At 54.6% G+C, this 18,670-nt stretch overlaps 1 protein-coding gene and 1 non-coding gene across 5 annotated transcripts in view; both read right to left on the reverse strand.

Annotated features, from left to right (window-relative positions):
- Positions 1-18,670, reverse strand: part of PITPNM3 (PITPNM family member 3) — a 97,198-nt gene that overhangs the window by 9,110 nt on the left and 69,418 nt on the right. For all 4 annotated transcript variants that reach the window (XM_086359505.1, XM_086359503.1, XM_086359504.1 and 1 more), the window contains 11 exons: positions 18,408-18,484; positions 17,619-17,854; positions 14,258-14,447; positions 13,734-13,856; positions 12,925-13,109; positions 9,349-9,521; positions 7,937-8,107; positions 5,953-6,144; positions 5,265-5,413; positions 3,265-3,381; positions 277-393 (listed from right to left, as the gene is read on the reverse strand). In XM_086359505.1, coding sequence (XP_086215631.1) covers positions 277-393; positions 3,265-3,381; positions 5,265-5,413; positions 5,953-6,144; positions 7,937-8,107; positions 9,349-9,521; positions 12,925-13,109; positions 13,734-13,856; positions 14,258-14,447; positions 17,619-17,854; positions 18,408-18,484 — 1,730 coding nt within the window. The remainder of the gene's footprint in view (positions 1-276; positions 394-3,264; positions 3,382-5,264; positions 5,414-5,952; positions 6,145-7,936; positions 8,108-9,348; positions 9,522-12,924; positions 13,110-13,733; positions 13,857-14,257; positions 14,448-17,618; positions 17,855-18,407; positions 18,485-18,670) is intronic.
- TRNAK-UUU (transfer RNA lysine (anticodon UUU)) lies at positions 6,403-6,475 on the reverse strand. Its single transcript has one exon. It is a non-coding gene; the product is annotated as a tRNA-Lys (tRNA).

The raw sequence follows: 18,670 nt of genomic DNA on the forward strand, positions 1-18,670 counted from the left end.
GCGAGGGGGCCAGGGGACTCGCTGAAAGCTGGGGAAGGGGCTGGACTTGGGAGCTCTCTGCCAAGACCGCAGGGCTCGGGGTCCCCACTTAATGCTAGTTCCTGGCTCCCACCATCCTTTCTCTTTCCTCTGCAGCCACATCTGCTTCTCCGAAGCGCCCAGTCCATCCCTCACTGACCCGGGTGAGCGTCTCCCAGCTCATGCAGCGAGCCCTTCCCTGCAGCCCTCGGCCCAGGTGCCATCTGGTACCCAGGAAGGAGGACCCAGCTTCTGTACCTTCTCGCCGGTCAGGGCCACCATGTCGAGGGGCCCGTACATGAACCTCCCCACCAGGACCTGGGGGCCGTCTTCGGCAGCAATCACGTCGTTGGCCCGGTGGTTGGCAGTGACATTCTGGAAGGACAGAAACCAGTTCAACCTCTGCAAGGGGACTTGACCTTGCTTTTGATTTGCATTGTCCTCAGGATGGGTTGGAGGATGGTCCCCTGTGAAATCTTGCCTTTCTTCCTTATTAATCCCATTAAAGTTTCCAAGACGTGTCCCCACAGAACCCCTGAAGAAAACAGACCCTTAAAAACTTCACATCATCTCCAAGGCGTGCTAGACTCCCACAAATGAATATCCTCTGCTCTTAACGCTCCCCATGGCCCGGAGGTAACAGCCAGTCCTCAGAGCCTGGCATCCTTCTAGAAGGCCAGGCTGGAAACTTCGGGTCACCGTCGCTTCTTCCTTCCACATCACGGCTCATATCCAGTAGCCATTTACCATCCGTCTTCGCTTAGTGGGTGATTTAAATGTGAAGAGTAGAGAGAACAGTGTAGGAAGCTTCATGTGGCTGGAAACCAGTCACAGCCTCTGGCTCCCTTCTTCCTTTGCAGGATCCCCCACCCCACCCCTGCCCCAATCCAGATTATTCTGGAGCAATTCATGTCTGGTTTTAATTCATTCCACAGCTCCCAGCCGGGACCACCTACTACTCCCAGCCTGGCTTCAAGACCCCAGACCACTGAATTTTTACAAAACTGCCTACATCAGTGTCTCTGCCCACACCCCAGGTACCTCTCTCGTGGACTCTGCTAGTAGCATCTTAAAGGAGCCCCTTATTCAAAACACAGCCCCCACGGCAGATTCACTGTCTTTACAAAGCACAGAACTTTTAAGCTCCTGGCTCCAAATCCTGAGCCTGGCATCAAAACTTTGCTGGGAAACCATTTCAGTCCCCTCTCACGCTGCTGCCCTTGGAAGCCCAGCTGGTTCTTTCAGGTCAGGCTCTGCAGAGAGGCCTCAGGGCCTTCGCCCACACTGATTCCCCATCCCCCCGACCCCCTGACTCTGCAGAGAGGCCTCAGGGCCTTCGCTCACACTGATTCCCCATCCCCCCGACCCCCTGACTCTGCAGAGAGGCCTCAGGGCCTTCGCTCACACTGATTCCCCATCCCCCAGACCCCCTGACTCTCCACAGCATCCCTGGTCCTCTGTCTCCACATTCCGCCCATCCACTATGACCTGACTCAACTTCTCTAAGAAGCACCTGGGGACTCTCCAGACACAGTCTCTGCTGCTGCTGCTGCTGCTAAGTTGCTTCAGTCATGTCCGACTCTTCGCAACCCCATGGACTGCAGCCTACCAGGTTCCTCCATCCATGGGATTTTCCAGGCAAGACTACTGAAGTGGGCTGCCATTGCCTTCTCTGGACACAGTCTCTGCTACTGCTGCTGCTAAGTCGCTTCAGTCGTGTCCGACTCTGTGCAACCCCATAGACGGCAGCCCACCAGGCTCCCCCGTCCCTGGGATTCTCCAGGCAAGAACACTGGAGTGGGTTGCCATTTCCTTCTCCAATGCATGAAACTGAAAAGTGAAAGTGAAGTCGCTCAGCCGTGTCCGACTCTTAGCGACCCCATGGACTGTAGCCCACCAGGCTCCTCCATCCATGGGATTTTCCAGGCAAGAGTACTGGAGTGGGGTGCCATTGCCTTCCCCTGGACACAGTCTCTACCTTCTCTCAATTCCCACAGTATTTTATTCAATAGTTCAACAAATATCTGCGGGTACCTCATCCCCGCTGGTCCCTGGGCTGGGCTCTGGGTATAGAGAGGAACCAGTCATGGACCCTGACCTGGAGACACTTAGTCAAGTGAGGAATTCAGGCCCCCCAACAAGAATTCTGATGGCAGAAGATTCCATTCATGGAAATAAACACATGGAAAGATGCCATAAAACGAAACTGAGTACTGTCACAAGCCACAACGTAAATGAACCTTGAAAACATTATGCTCAGTGAAAGTAGCCAGACATAAAGGACTACATATTGTATGATTGCATTACATTTAATGTCCAGAATAAGTAAATCTATAGACACAGAAAGTAGATTACTGGTTGCTCAGGGTTAGGGGTGGGAGTAAGGGGCTGCGGAGGGGGATAGTGGCTAAAGGGTAAGGGGTTTCTTTTGGAGGTGATGAAAATGTTCTAAAATTAACTGTGATGATAGCTGCACACAGTTGTAACTATACTAAGACACACTGAATTGCATACTTTAAGTGGGCGAATTGTGTAAAGTGTGGTTATAGCTCAATAAAAATGTTTACCAAAAAAGAGCTGATTTATGGATCACCTTCTACCATTTAAGACTATTCTTGGGGTTTATGTCTGAGGTTCCCACAAGACTATAAGTGCCCACCATAGCAGTGGCTCTGTCTGTATATTCTTGTGCCCCACTGCCTGCCAGAAGGCCAGGGACAAAGTGAACATGGATGATTGTTGCTGAGTAAATGAATGTATGTGGGCCGAACTCCTACTCATACTTCAATACCTTGCAGAGGTGACACTTCTTCAGGGAAGCCCTGCACAGCTTACCCTGACAATCCTTCTCTCCACCTTCTTCCTAATCCGGGCCTCCCTCTATGTCCTGGCAAATGCCACCCCAGGCTGTGAGCCCCACGGTTGTGGGGAGAACTCTTTCTGACTCATGTGCCCATCTACAGAGGCCTGGCATACAGCTCCATATTTGGCATCTCATCTCCATCTTCAGTGCCCTGGACCTGCACCCATGGTGCTCCTGTGGAGCCAGGCCCCAGGGAACCAGCTCCCCCATCTCATCTGCTCCACACCCCCACCCCACCTCTACAGAAATCCTGGGGGCCTCGTCTAAGCATGAATCCCAGCATGTATCAGCATGGAGCTCTAACCCAAGCCCTTCCTGGCCATGTGGATGCCCCATCCCCTGGGGACAGCCCCAACCCATAGGCGCCTCCGACAAGCACATACCCGCAGCTTGACCTGGGTCCTCTTACGAAGCCACTTCTCACGGGGGTTGGCAGGGCTCAGTGCCGCGGGGTCCAGGCCAGCGCTCTCCTTGACGTTCACACTCTCATAGCGCATCACCTGATCAACAGCCCAGCAGGACTCCGGGTCAGGCTGTCCGGACACCCCTGCCTCCTCCTCCTGGTGTCAGGGCCCTCCAGCTTACAGCCAGGCCCTTCTCCAAGCCTCCCCACCTCCCAGCCTGGGACCCTCAGGGCAGCCTTTCTGCCCACCTGTCCTGACAGCTGGGGCCAGACCACTGTCTCTCAAATGCTCTGCCCTGGGAGCAGCCCCTGCTTTTGACACCCCAACCTAGGAACCACCTGGGTCTGTACCCATTCTCTGCCTTCCCCCTGCCCCCGTCATGGTGGGTGACCATTATCGAAGGCCAGCTGGAGCCCTGGTCCCAGCTCCACCCACCTGCTCAAGAACATGATGGAGCAAGCTCCCCTGTCAACCCTGCATCACTGGTTAGCCCCTCACTACTGGCTCATTCTCCTTAGCATCTAAATTAGCATCCCGACTCCTTAGCATCTCATAGAGACTTTGCTGGCGGTCCAGTGGTTAAGGCTCGAGTTTGATCCCTAGTCAGGGAACTAACATCCCTCATGCCACACGGCCTGATCAAAACAAAAAAAAAAGAAACAGTTTTTTTCTCTTTTTTCAAAAATCTAATAAATAAATAAATAGTAAACATGTGTTCTGGCGCCTCTTTCTAGGATCCCTCTCCAACAACCATCACATGTCCCTGATCTCCTTGACAGCAACAGATCACAAAAGACTTAGCCTGCACTATCTCCCCTTCCTCCCTGCTGCCTCTCCTCCCCCAACTCCAGGCAGGCTTCTGACCCCGTGGCTCCACTGAAGCCATTCCTGCCAAGGCCCCGTGACCTCCATCCTGCCCAGCTCAGAGGCCCCCTCCCATCTATCCACTCTGATCCACCTCTGACCTCAAGGGGTGTCCTCCTCTATTTCTTTCAGTGGCTCCTCCTCTCTCCCCAGAGGGGCTCCAGGACTCCTCCCTGAACTTCTCTATCCACAGTGACTCCCTCAATCTGTGATATTGTGACTTATAATAAGAAGTAAATGTTTCGTCTTTGTCCAGCTTCAGGCACAAAGCTCCTAAAATCCTTGGAATTTCCTAAGCAAGAGGTACAAAGGTGTCTTTTGTTATGTTAATGAAGTGAGTTGCACCGAGTCTTAGGATGGGGCTGGTTGCCAGGAGAACCCATGGGCGTGATTTAATCAATTGAGTCTGTGTAAAGAAGGCTCCATAAAAACCCAAAAGGATGGGGTTCAGAGAGCTTCCAGGTTGGTAAGCCGTGGAGCTCTGGGGACAGTGGCGCTCTCTGAGAGGGCATGGAAAACTCAACTCCTTTCCCCATACCCTGTCCTTTGCATCTCTTCCATCTAGCTGTTCCTGAGTTACATCTTTTATGTGCCCAGTCACTTCAGTCATGTCTGACTCTCTGCAACCCCCTAGACTGTAGCATGCCAGACGCCTCTGTCCATGGGATTCTCTGGGCAAGAAGAACACTGAAGTGGATTGCCATGTCCTGCTCCAAGGGATCTTCCCAACCCAGGGATCGAACCCGCATCTCTTGTGTCTCCACCTCCTTGGCCATGGAAGGTGCATGCAGTCCAGCCCCCTCCTCCCAGGCTCTCTCTCAGTCACTGGCCTCTCTGCTCCACCTATTTTACAGATGAGGACACTGAGACCCACAGGAGAACAGGCGTGATGACTCCAATCTCCAAGTTGAAACATGGGCACATTCTCCTACATGGCATCTATTTAATTGTCTAGAAAGTGCCATGACATTGACCAGAAGTCATATTCCTTATGAAAACGGTTGTCTGTCCAGGTCACTCCCCCCTCCACTTGCCATGCTCCAGTGTCCAGTGTGACCGGCAAGGCAAGCGTCTTCTCCCTGGAGGCTGGGCCCTCCCAGGCAGGGGCGGCATACCTGTCTCAGGATGAAGGCCACCACGTCCGTGGACTCCCAGTAGCTGGCGTGGAAGAGGTGGGGCAGGGCCACGGTGGGGAAGGCTGTGAGGACGTCAGGGCAGTACAGGGCGTAGTCGATGCGCTTGGAGCCCCACCACTTGGCTGTGACTGTGGATCCGAGAGGGAGGTGAGGACTGGACCTTGACCCAAGAGGCAGTGCGTGTGGGACCCCCAGGGTGCAGATCCAGTGGTGGACACGCCACTAGGACACGAATTTGGAGCCAGAGCACTCAGCTCAAAATGAGCTCTAGGACATGTGCCAGTCTTTCCCCAGCTTCAACGACCCCCCAGTCCCCTCACCCACCCAACCGGCCTCCAGGTCACATGCTGCAAACTGATCCCCAGAACGAGGGCCAGATCCACAGACACATAGAGTCTCACCCCAGGGTTGCTGGTCAGAGGGACTCCCGTGGGGAAACTGAACATTGGGATTAGGGCTCTGGCTGAGGTCAGAGCTCAGACCACAGTCAGAGGTCAGGACCCCTGTCCAGGTCAGAGGTCACAGTTCTCTCTGAGATCAGAGCTCAGTCTAGATGTCCTGTTCCCCTCCTCCGAGGTCCTCAACAGCCCTGGCAGGGAACCAGTGCCCACCTGGAGGAAGCCCCTTTCCCTCGAATCCAGATGGGGCCCAGGAGACCCTCACTCACTGCGGGAGGCACCCACGGGGGCCAAGCTGTCCGAGGACTCCGAGCTCTCACTGGAGCTGCCCTGGCTGATCCTCCGTGCCTGGCGCTGGGATCTCAGGGCCTGAGAGGGTGAGGCGGGGGCATCCAGAAGCGGCGGGCTCCCCCGGGAGCTGCCCTCCAGGAAGAGGGCACTGTGGGTATGCAGGGCATCAGCTGGAGGGGGAATTTCACAGTCAAGTCTGCATGGTGGTAGTTTAGTCACTAAATCATGTCCAATTCTTGCAACTCCATGGACTGTAGCCCTTCAGGCTCCTCTATCCATGGGATTCTCTAGGCACAAATACTGGAGTGGGTTGCAATTTCCTTCTCCAGGGGATCTTCCCACCCCAGGGATCGAACCCTGGTCTCCTGCATTGCAAACAGATTCTTTACCAACTGAGTTGTGAGGGAAGCCCAAAATAGCGGGCGGCATGCCTGAACAGGGACTTGAACCCTGGACCCTCAGATTAAAAGTCCGATGCTCTACCAACTGAGCTACTTAGCCCCGCCTCAAGGCCAAGTGGTGGGTCTCAAATGGAGCTGCCCGGGCAGTGCCAGCCCCATGCTGGGTGGGAGTCTGGGCACCTGGGGAGGAGCCCACACCTCTCATCCCAGGGCCTGACCAGAACCCCTTCACCAGGTACCCGTTGGTTTCACATCCTCCAAGCCATGGGTTATGCAGGCACAAGTCAGGGTCCCAACCGTCACTCCAACCCCAACAGAGCTGCCGAGGGCACCTCTGGGACACTGCACCCAAAGCCCCAGCTGAGGTCATAGGTGACAACCATGAGCTTTGTAGCACACTCCTCTCAGCCTCGGAGGATTGCAGCTGAGCCCAGACATAAATGAGCCTGGGGGCAAGGGCGCCCTCTGGGGGCAGGAGGATGCCCTGACCAGAGACCGGCACATTTTAGGATGCCCTACTCCCTGGTGACTCAGAAGGTAAAGAATCTGCCTGTAATGCGGGAGACCTGGGTTTGACCCCTGTGTTGGGAAGATTCTCTGGAGAAGGGAATGGCTGCCCACTGCAGTATTCTTGCCTGGAGAATTCCATGGACAGAGGAGCCTGGAGGGCTATAGTCCACGGGGTCGCAAAGTTGGACACGATTGAGTGACTTTCATTTTTCTATCTATAGAACCCCTCTATTAATAAAAACTCCTGACAAAACAGGACTTTGGAAACTAAGTTTCTTTTGATATGGGGTGGAAAGGGGTAAGCTGGGTTTAAATCCTGAATAAGACACACGCAAGGCAGCACATCCCCTCCCCCTCCCCCCCGCTGGCCCCCCAACTCCAATCTGACTCAAATCTCTGAACAGGGTCTGGCTAAACTTTCAAGGCTCTGATCTCCAAGCCCTGACTATCCATCCCAGGCCTCCCCTTGGCCTCAACCCAGTCCATGCCTAGCTTACCCCACGTGAGCCCCGTAGGCCACTGGCCCTCCCCCAGTCCACCTCCCTTGCTCCTGCTGCTCCTCCACCCAGAAGATCCCTCAAAACCCACCCTCTAGCTCTTCACCTGTACAAATGCCTTGGTTGAAGACCCCCTCTTCCAAGAAGCCCACCAGGGTGACCCACTCCCTGACCTGCACCTCTAGAGTCCAGGCACTGGGCATAACACTCAGCATGGATCCCAGACTTGCAATCAGGTCTGAAATCTCAGTATTACACAGCCAGTATTACACTGGCCCCAGACACAGGAGCTAATCAGGGGGCAGAGCCCAAAGATGCCTCCTGCAGAGCAGGAGCTCACACAGGTGGGCTGCTCCAAAGGCAGGTGAGTCAGAGGTCTTCCTGTCCACGCCACCCCCACTCCCCCAAAAGTACACAGACTTTGTTCAGGTGAGTCTAGCCACTCTGACATCTGACAGCTTGGACGGGCTGGACCAGAGAGGGTGGCCCTAGGGCACCACCTGCATGGAGCCCAGCCTCCAGCTCAGCACACTCTGACACCCCCGAGAGCTTACCAAGGAGGAGGGGCTGTCCGTCACCCAGTGGGAACCTCTGATAGCGGGGCACGCTGACAGGTGGCACCAGGTGGAACTTGGGCTCCAGCAGTGGTTCAAGCCGGGAGGCGGAGGGGTCTGCGCAGTGGAAGAAGCTGTAGACCTGACTGCAGGCGGGACGTACCTGGAAACCTTGGGGGGTGGGGGGAGGACACACAGGAAGCCCCTTGAACACCTGCTGCCTTGGTCCTAGGAGGCTCCCTCGACTGCAACTTTGAGAAACCTACTCCTCTGCTCAAGAACCTTCCATGGCTCCTGCTACCAACAGAATCAAAGCCACTTGGTTCAGCTTAACCCTCAAGGCCTTGCCAACCTACCCCACTTGGAAGCACCACTGTAGGCACCCAGCACTGGGGCCGTGATGGACAGCTGCTTTCCATTCTCTGTGCCTTTGCTCAAGCTCCCCCTGCTCTTAGCAGGATGTCCTCCACTGTTTCCATTGATCAAACTCCTTTCAATTCTGGCTGTCACTTAGTTGCTACCTGATCTATGAAGCAGACCTAGGGTCCTTCATTCAGGATCAGCTGCCTCTTTCTTCTGCCCAGCTAAATTCCCAGACCTGGGGTAGTAAGTAAACTTAGTTTGTCAGAGAGGGCCGAACACTTCTCCCATTGACCAGCAGGTGTCTCCACTGAGGCCTCATCGCATCATCTCGCTGCCCTGTCGGTCTCAGTCAGGGCACTGGACCGTCCAGCATCCCGGGAACCCTAGGTTTCCTTAGCAACGTTAACCACAGCTGTGAGATTCTGCCTGTTTCCCCTACTTCTATCAGAGCCCCTCCACTCCCGACTTTGTATCTACGATCAACAGTCGTAGTGCAGTTTGTTGGTAAGCTTTGGGACAAAAGAATTTGGAGGATCCCTGATCCATTGTGCTCCCAGGGGCCTCCAGCCTCTTATATCCTCAGAGTCACTGCTAAACCATCTTCTGGTGCAAATCACCTCTGGAAGTATATCAGAGGAATGGGGGAAGGCATTCAAGGCTGTGGGGACCTTGCAAGCAGAGGCACTGAGGTGGAGGGGGCAGATCTGCAGGGGGCAGTAAGACCAACCTGGCTGCAGGGGGCCTACCTGGGTATTGGGGAAGGAACGGGTGGGTACAGTAGGGTTTCTCTTCCCAGAAAGCATGACAACCAGGCAACGGAGCCTGTGGTAGGGAGTGAAATCCACCAGGGGCTGCCTCACCTGGCCCCATCGGGGAAGTTGCCCCACTCTCCCTCCTGCCTCCATCCCTTTCTTCTTCTTCCTTGCCTCTCTTTCCATCTACCCCCAATTCTCTGGTCCTCCCCACCCCTACTCTCCCCAGTTCCAGGTCCTGACACAGTGGCCTAGTGACTCAAAGGCATCTCAGGCCCCAGCCAGCATCACACCCACCATCCAGTCCGGGCAGCACCGTCCTCCGCATGGCCAGGACCAGGCCCAGGGGTGAGCCGAAGAGGAAGAAGTCGGACACCTCAAAATCCAAGCGGCCCAGGCTGACCTCGGGGACCTGGGGGCCCCCGGCCGCTGGGGAATCGGCTTCGTCCTTCAGCACGCTGGAGTGGATGCTGGCCCAGGGAGGAAGACAGGGGAGTGCAGGTTAGGGGGGGGACTGAGCATACAGAAGGCTGAGAGCCAAAGAAGCGATGCTTTCAAACTGCGGTGCTGGAGAAGACTCTTGAGAGCTCCTTGGACAGCAAGAAGATCAAACCAGCCAATCCTAAAGGAAGTCAACCCTGAATATTCATTGGAAGGACTGATGCTGACGCTCCAATACTTTGGGTACCTGATGTGGAAAAGACCCTGATGCTGGGCAAGACTGAGGGCAGGAGGAGAAGGGGGCGACAGAGGATGAGATGGCATTACCAACTCAATGGACACAAGTTTGAACAAACTCTGGGAGATGGTGAAGGACAGGGAAGCCTGGTGTGCTGCAGTCCATGGGGTCGAAAAGAGTCAGACTTGACTGAGCGACTGAACAACAACAAGCACTCAGGAGTGAGCACCTAGCAGGGCAGCCTGATGTCTGAGTTGCAGCACCCAGCGCTGGATCTCTGCGGCAGGGCTCAGCCCGGGACCCACTTGCCTGATCACCAACACAAATTGGTGACCATCTCAGCATCTGCCACCAAGGCCTGGCCAACATTTGGCTAAGGCAGGAGTCAGCCAACTTTTCCTATAAAGGGCCAGATGGTAAATATTTCAGACTTTGGGGTCCATATCGCCTCCATCACATCTACTTCACACTGCTGCATGGCACTCGGGCGATATGTGAATAAACCCATGTGACTGTGATCCAATAAAATAATCTTCCTTAAAACGGACTGAGCACATGAAACCTAAGCCTCCTGCCTCATCGTGCTGGTCTTGTGATGGCCACACTGTGAATTCCTGTCCAACAGAGAAGCCCAGCCTGGCCAGACAGCTGGGCATCATCGGTCCTGCCAGGATGAGGGCTTTCATGGTAACTCGTGTTCCAGGCAACCCGCAGACACAGATGCAAACAGCTTGGTTTTTCCTCCCCTCCAGCTCACAGAGGAAATCGAGCTTAAAGAGAAAAACAGGAGCCACACAGAATTCCAATGGTTCCCATCCCAGGCACCATTGCCTCAAAGAGCTCAAGTTGATGTGCAGACCCAGAGCAGGCTGCCAAAAATAGGCAGGAAAACTGGGGACCTCCCGAAACTTTCAGCTGCATTCAGGTACCACTCAGGGTTTCAGAAAATCCAGTGGCACACGATCTATGAACATTTTTGTTATTGTGTAGTCGCTAAGTCCCAGCCAATTCTTTTGCAACCCCATGGGCTGTAGCCCACCAGGCTCCTCTGTCCATGGGATTTCCCAGGCAAGAAGTGGGTTGCCATTTCCTTCTCCAGAGGATCTGCCCAAACCAGAGACTGAACCTGCATCTCCTGCATTGCAGGCGGATCCTTTACCACTGAGCCACCTGGGAAGCCCCATGAATCCATTAATGGAATGCAAATTCCACCAAAATACGCAAGTTGGAGGAAAAAGGGAATTTTAGAAATAAGCTTCGAAATGTGTGCCAGTCCCCCATCGCCTGTGGGCGAGGGTCTGGGCGGTGGAATCTGAATCCCCACACACCCTCTGCCTCTTGCAATTGGAGCATCTTGCAGTGAGAATGACGACCCTGCTGTTTAACAATTCATATTTCATGTACAGCGTGGTCCCTAAACACATACCAACTACTTAATTGCCAGAGAAACAGCCATCTGTCCCTGCACCAGAGGGAAGAGCTGGCTGCACTGGACCAGCCACTGAGAGCCTCCAACTTCACGTCACTCTCCAAATGTGGGGTTTTCTTAAAGGATTTTTCAAGGATGAACCAGAAATGTTAGGATTTTACCCTGCAACCTGACTTGAAATGTAGCTGCTTCTCTCAAGAATAATCTTTCAGAGGGCCTTTGAATAGTCAGAGGTTTCAATATGCAGAGCCTTTGACCTAATAATTCTTCCTCCAGGAACCCATTTGAATAAAATAGCCCTAATATATACCTAAACATTTATGCACAAAGATGTTTCCGGACTGCTGTTTATAATCATAAAGAATTGGAAAAAAAACCGAAGTGTCCAGTTACTGGGACTGTGCAAGATATCATCCATTCACTTAATAAAACATTGTTAAGAATATTTATCAGAATATTTATATTAAGAATATTTTTCATCATATGGTGAAAGACCATAATATAAGAGTTTTGTTTTGTTTTGTTTTTTTCTCTAAGTAAACCTACAGGCAAATTTTCCTTGGTGGCTCAGACAGTAAAGAAATTGCCGGCAATGCAGGAGCCCTGGGTTCAATCCCTGGGTCAGGAAAATCCCCTGCAGAAGGAAATGGCAACCCACTCCAGTATTCTTGCCTGGAGAATCCCATGGACAGAGAAGACTGGCAGGCTACAGTCCATGGGATCGCAAACACGTGACTGAGCTCTCAGACATGACTGAGCGACTAACACTTTCACTTTCACAAGCAAAGCATGTAAAAAATATACTGAAAGGAATTAATATCCAACGTGTTAGCAGTGGTGAGAGGATACATTTTCCAAATGTTGTGATGACCTGGTGCTACTTATCATTTGGATAGAAAAGGAGGATGGGAGGAGAGAACTGAGGAGAAAGGGGAGAAGAAAAGAGGCATTTCTTCTCACTTGGACTTATGTTCAATGCTCATATGAATCCTGAATGAATGGTTGGATGGCATCACTCAATGGGCATGAGTTTGGGCAAACTCCAGGAGATGGTGAAGGACGGGAAAGCTTGGCACGCTGCACAGTGCTTGGGGTCGGAAAGAGTCGGAAAGACTGAAGAACAACAGATTCATTTAACCAGTGTCCATTAACGTGCTCCTTCTAGAAAGTTAAAGGGTGGGCAGTTCCATGGAGGGACCTGGCTGGTCTTTGAATAAAAGTGCATTGCTTACGGCAGAATCTAACACAACGTTTAAAGCAACTATACCCCAATTTAAAAAAAAAAAAAAAGGGTACTGGTGCCCGGCACTGGGAGACCCCGGCTCTCCAGTAACTGGTTGTGTGATCCATGGAAAGTTCCTGACCTACCTGGCCTTTGCTGGCCCATTTGAGAAATACCAAGAACACAATACTAAGAAATGCTAAGAAATACAAAACACACCTACTTCTGTTCTTTCACCAGATTCTTAAAACCATCAGTGAAGTAGGCTGGGCAGCATCTACCCTCTTGGTGAGACCAACTGTCCCATCTCTCTGCAAGTTGAGCGGATGGGGATGGCAGGCCCAGCGTGCAGAGTCCCCGGTCTCCGTGCAGGGTCCGTGGGGCGTGGCCTCAGTCCCTGCATTTCAGTGCTGGTCCCTGGGCCCCCCATAGAAAAAGCTGGGGCATGTGACTGGTCACAGGCCTCCCAGATGACTGGGCCGAGGCTCTGTTCCCCTGGACACTCTGCTGGAAGGCGGCAGGGCAGGCACAAGGAGCGGCTACCTTGATAAGAAGGCATGATGCTGGGTGATGGCCTCGCAGTCATAGGTGGAGGAGTCGCTCTGCTTCCGTGGCAATGGCCGCTTGGGCTCTTCATCCTCCAAGGTGCTGGAGACGTCGATGCTGCTCTTGCTGAGCCGCTTGCTGCCTGCCAGGCTGCAATCCTCCTCCACCACCACCGGGGCGTCCTTGGGGGCCGAGCAGAGGACAGGAGGGCACTGTGGTCACTCTGGGGCCCCAGGACAAATGAACCCCCTTCTCCTAAGATGCGAGAGGCAGTACTTCTTCCAAAAGGAGTGTGGGAGCCACAACACACACACAAAAAAGATGGGATTTTAGGCACAGGGCTGTCCCCTAAGTCCAAAGGGCTCACTGGAGGAACTTCCTGACCTTCCAGTGGTTAAGACTCTGCACTTCCACTGCAGGGAGCACCGGTTCAATCCCTGGTTGGGGAACTAAGATCCTACTGCCACATGGCCCAAAAACACCCAGAAAATTTCTTTAACTGAATTTAAAAAACGAAAATACAAAATATCAACTTATTAAAATTATATAAAAAAAAAAAGGTCTCAGTGATCCATTGGGACTCTGGAGAGCTCTCTGGGGAGCTGAGGCTAAATGAGCCTTCTCTGAGCTCCAGTTTCCTCACCTGTGATAGTAATCTCCCACCACTCTTGCAGGATTGTGAACACTTTGTAACCTGGATGTCACAGCACCAACCAGGGCTAACACTGCTCCCCCACGAGAGGCCCTGCTCCCCGGGGGGGGCTCCCAGGGACATCCCCTCCCCCACCCCACCATCTGGCCCGCACCTGGGTGCTGCTGAAGCTCCCCTTCCGGCTGCTGCTGCCAGGGCTGTCACCCGTGGGTCCCGCGCTGTAGCAGATGGCATCGAAGGCCAGGAGGCCCCCTACACAGTCCCCGATGAGACACACCTGCAGAAGGCAGAGCTGGGACTGCAGGCCTGCCCACTGCCACCCCCTTGCCCCACACCCAGCCAGAGTGCAGCCAGCCGGTCCACAGGGGAACAAGGAGCCTGTTCCAGGGAGGCACTGAGAGTCCCAACATGGGGACAGGAAGGTCCGCTTGAGGATGGGAACCAGGCTACAGTCAGGGTCAGACTTGGGTCACAGATCAGCATGGGCTGATAATCAGAACTCAGGTGTTGGCCTCAGTTTTCCTATCTGTAAAATGAGGACAGACCCAAAGATCTCAAAAGCCTTTTAGGATGTCAGAAGCTAGGGCTGCAGAGCAGCCTGATCTAGATCCTTCCGGCAGATCCCAACATCTCTCAGGGCAGGGACAAGGTCAGGGAGGTGAGGGCAGGCTGTCCTACCTGCCCACTGAAGCCAATCCCATCGGGGGATTTGAGGAACTCCGCATACACCTGGTTGGCTCGCTCGATGACAGTGGCAACCGCGTCCTGGTACTGTGGGGAGGAGATGGCCAACAGGGGCAGGGCGGCCAGAGGGACGTGGTCCTGGCTGTTGCTGAGACAACCCACATCTTGGCTGAATGGGTTCAGGCTGCAGACAGGAGGCCAAGGTAAGTCCACCTGGGACCAGGCAGGAGGGTGGGCTTGGAGTCGTGGACGGGGCGAGAGAGAGCACATGCTGACCAGAAATTGGGCCCTGGGGTCGGGGCTGTTGAGGAGGACCCAGGCAGGAGACAAAGCCCCAGCAGTGAATCCCAGCATGGGGGGAGTGGCTAGCCTGTGAGGACCCGCTGTGTGTCCATCCCGTGCCAGCCATCGTGTGGCCCCTGGAGTCTCCCACGACAGCAGGGCTCTCTGCCCGCCTCAAAGGACACACCAGTTATGGAGGCCACCACTGGTGTGGGTCAGAATGGGGGTATGTCAGGACTTCCCCAGTGGTCCATTGGTTAAGCCTTCATGCTTCCACTGCAGAGTTCAATCCCTGGTGGGGAACTAAGATCCCATATCCATGCATGCTAAGTTGGTTCAGTCGTGTCCGACTCTTTGCGACCCTGTGGACTATAGCCTGCCAGGCTTCTCTGTCCATGGGATTCTCCAGGCAAGAATACTGGAGTGGGTTGCCATGCCCTCCTCCAGGAGATCTTCCCCAACCAGGAATCGAACCCACATCTCTTGTGTCTCCTGCATTGGCAGATGGGTTCTTTACCACTAGTGCCACCTGGCAGCCAAAAGGGGGTGGGAACATGTCATCATGGCAGACTTCCTGGAGGAGGTGAGGTTTGATCTATGACTCAAGGAAGTCTTTAGGGAAGCTAGAAAGAGGAAAGAGGGTGTGCCAGGCATAGGGCTCACACACCAGCCATGCACTTGCATGTATGGTATCATGTCTGTCTTTCTGGGGAGGGGATCCAGAGCCTTCATGGGCTTTGCAGAAAGGTCTGTGACCCCAGAAAGGACTGAGAGAGCCTGTCCTGAAGCATCCCCCAACAAGTGGACTGACTGTCAGCTCCTGCATGGGCTCCCTCACTTCTCTGCCCCTCTCTCTGGGCAGCTCAGCCTCATCTGGAACCAGCTCCCAGTGGCCTGTGCCTGCCTGCACCCTCACCCGTCCTACCTCTGTCCCCAGGGGCATCGGGCCCAGTTGGCTGGGAGGTTCAGCAGAGGGGGGGCACTGTACACCCCCTCCCCAGAGCCAGCCTTTCCCCCAGAGTCCAAGCTCGGGCTGACCCAGGACCCAACACTGATCCCAGTGGGAGTCTGACGGAGACTGCGGAAGGTGACAGGGTGCAGGGCACCCTGGGCAGGTGACAAAGAGCCCCTGCTGCGCAAGGCCAGCCTGACAGCCATTCCTCATCTCCAAAAAATCACAAATTAGAGGAAACAGCCCTCAATTGCAGCCGGAGAGATTTTAATTATCTGAGAAAGAGCTCCCTCCCAGCAGTGATTAGGGCTGATTGATGGCCCAGGCAAGATGCTGCCTGGGAGAGCGCTGGGCTCCCACTTGCTGGCCCCTCCAGTGTCCCTGGGCCATTTGTCTTCCTGGAGATCGGCCTGGACTGGGTGACCCAGCTCTGGAGGTCAGATATCCTGGGGGCGAGGGGGTTGCTGGGGGACTGAGATTGATTGTGAAGGAACACAATTAACTCCGACTGTTGGAGTGTGACAGACAGAGTCTTCATTCAACTCAGCTTCCCAAACCCGATGCCGAGCCAAAGCCCAGAGGGAGTCAGGATGCAGATTCCAGGGCTCCTCCCCTCCAGATTCAGACGCCCCAGGGGGAGGCCTACCGCCTAGCAGTTTAACAAAAATCACACCCGGGATCTGGGCTATTAACCACGCTGGGGAAATACATTTTCCTTCCTGAGCTAATCTCCTTTCTTCCAGCTCTGATGGAGATCTGCCCAGCCCGAGTTCTGGGAACACAGACGAATCTCAAAGGCAGAGGAGACTTTCCTTTCTCTCTCAGAGGGGACATGTGAGACCCCTGCACGTGCTCCCCGTGCTCCCACCCACCAACCAGCGGAGCTGAGCCCTTCTCCTTACAGCCACACTTGACGCAGAGCCCCTTCTCCATCTCCCTAGGGAGTTGGCACTAGGCTGGGGGTCCCTTTCTACCCTCCCCAAGGGGGTTCTTCTTTGCAGAGGCTGTGAAAGAGGGTAAAGGCCAGGACAGAGGTGCCACTGGCCTCCCTCTCACTGCACTACAGAAAGTTCCCGGCTCCAGTCCCAGCCATCTACCACACACACTGCTCTGTAGGTGCATCCAGGGCTCCCGACTGGCTCCAGGCACCCCCTCAACAGGGAGGGCATCTGGGGAGCACTTGGCTCCTGGATCATTGGACAGGGTCTCCCATAGGCCCCCAGGTCCTGAGGGCCCCCGGTTTCTCAGTCTATCCTGCAGAGTTTCCAGGGCAGGTTTGGATGAGGAGCCAAGGCCCTGAGAGCACACTGCCTCACTTCCAGCCAGTGGGTTTCCCTCCTCCCGCCCCAGCCCACTGTCTGCCAATGGACAGTGCTCCTACGAGGATGGTGACGCAAGTCCCAGCCCATCCCTGTGCCCTACCATGTGCTTCACCCATTCTAGTACACAGAATCCTCACAAAAACTCTAAGACATGGTTGATATACCATGATCATCCCCACTTTACAGATGAGGAAACAGATAGGGAGAGGTTAAACAACTTCCTGCCCTTCCCACCCCACCCCCAACCCGGGTCACAGAGCTGGAACTCAAGCTCAGGATGACTGAAGAGCCCACACCCCTCACCAGGTTACGCTACTCTCAAAGCACACCCAAAAATCACCTCCTCCAGGAAGCCTCCCTGGCCTTCTCTCTGAGTATCCACAACACCATGTGCCACCTCGATCTCTACTGGCTCTGACTTAGATCAAGAGTGGGGCTGCCTGGCTTTGACTCCTGGGTCCCTGCGTAACCCTGGAGGAAACTGCTTAACTTCTCAATGCCTCAGCTTCATTATCTGGGCCAACAAGACCAGGGCCTGCTGAGCACAGCAAGGGAGTCTGAGCTATGTACTGCGGGGCACCAGCGCCACCCAGTCCCAGGCAGAAGAGTATTTGGTGCATGTTAATCCCTTTAGATTCTTGCTGATCATTTTCCTCCAGTGATGCTCGTGGTCAGTCAGGATCTGACATCCCAGGGAGGCCTTGGCAGGCACCCACCTGCCCATGTGGCAGGGGCAGCCCCTCTGCTTAGGCACCCCCGACCCGGCCCAGCCAGCCCAAACAAGCAGAAAGGAACTCACTTGGAGACAAGCGAGAAAGCCTCCGAGCAGATGGCGGGACAGGGGACGAACTTGACGAGGATGTGGCCCAGGGCTGCGGGGAAGTGCGCACGCGTGACCTTCTCCAGCACGGAGCTGAAGGTGTGGATGTCGGCCACCTTGCAGGATGGGTCCCCCGAGCCCGTGTCCAGGACATTCCCCCCGTGCAGCACCAGCAGGAGGACGTGTGTCTTGCAGGAGCGCTGCGGGCAGCCTTCCTGAGGGGGACATCAATCAGGATAGAGAGAGAGACAGGCAGTGGGGTGGGGTGGGAAGGCAGGGGACACTCAGAGAACCACGCACACACAGGGGACTCTGATGGCACCTCCTGTGCGTTCAGAGTGAGGGGCATGGGCTGACAGGAGGGCAAGCCCCTCTGTGTTAGTGTGGGATGAGTCCCAAAGGGCTCTTCTTATTTGTACGGGGTCCTGGAAACCCAAAGAAGGACAGTGTGTGTTTGGTCGCTCAAGTGTATCCGACTTGTAGCCCGCCAGACTCCTCTGTCCATGGGATTCTCCAGGCAAGAATACTAGCATGGATTGCCATTTCCCTCTCCAGGGGATCTTCCCGACCCAGAGATCGAAACCCTGTCTCCTGCACTGGCAGGTGGCTTCTTTACCAGGGAAGCCCAGAGAGAGACAGAGACCAGCACCAGTTCACACAGAAAGGCCAGTGAGGAGCTGGGTGAAGACTGGCTGGCCTGTCTACCGGCTAGCGACTCTTCCTAGCTTTCTGACCCCAGAGGTGGCCCAGACATCCCCAGAAACCCACCTCATTGTCTTCATGGATCTCGATGCTTCCTTGGGCTGGGAACCTCTGTCTTCTCAAGGAAACCCGGTACAGTTCTCCTGTAGGGCGGGGAATGGAGGACTCAGCATCTCAGGCCTCCCTCACAGAGACTGGACACTCCCTGCGCCCTGGCTGGCCCATGGCCTGGGCTCCCAGGAGAACTGGAACGATAGCATCTGGAGCTTGGGAGGGCCACGCCACCCAGCCCCAACTTCCTACATCAACACAACCTAAAACCTTTCTCC

The sequence above is a fragment of the Bos grunniens genome, chromosome 19, assembly GCF_055505025.1.
Source record: "Bos grunniens cultivar Pamir isolate PY7600 chromosome 19, Bosgru_T2T1.0, whole genome shotgun sequence".
NCBI lineage: Eukaryota > Metazoa > Chordata > Mammalia > Artiodactyla > Bovidae > Bos > Bos grunniens.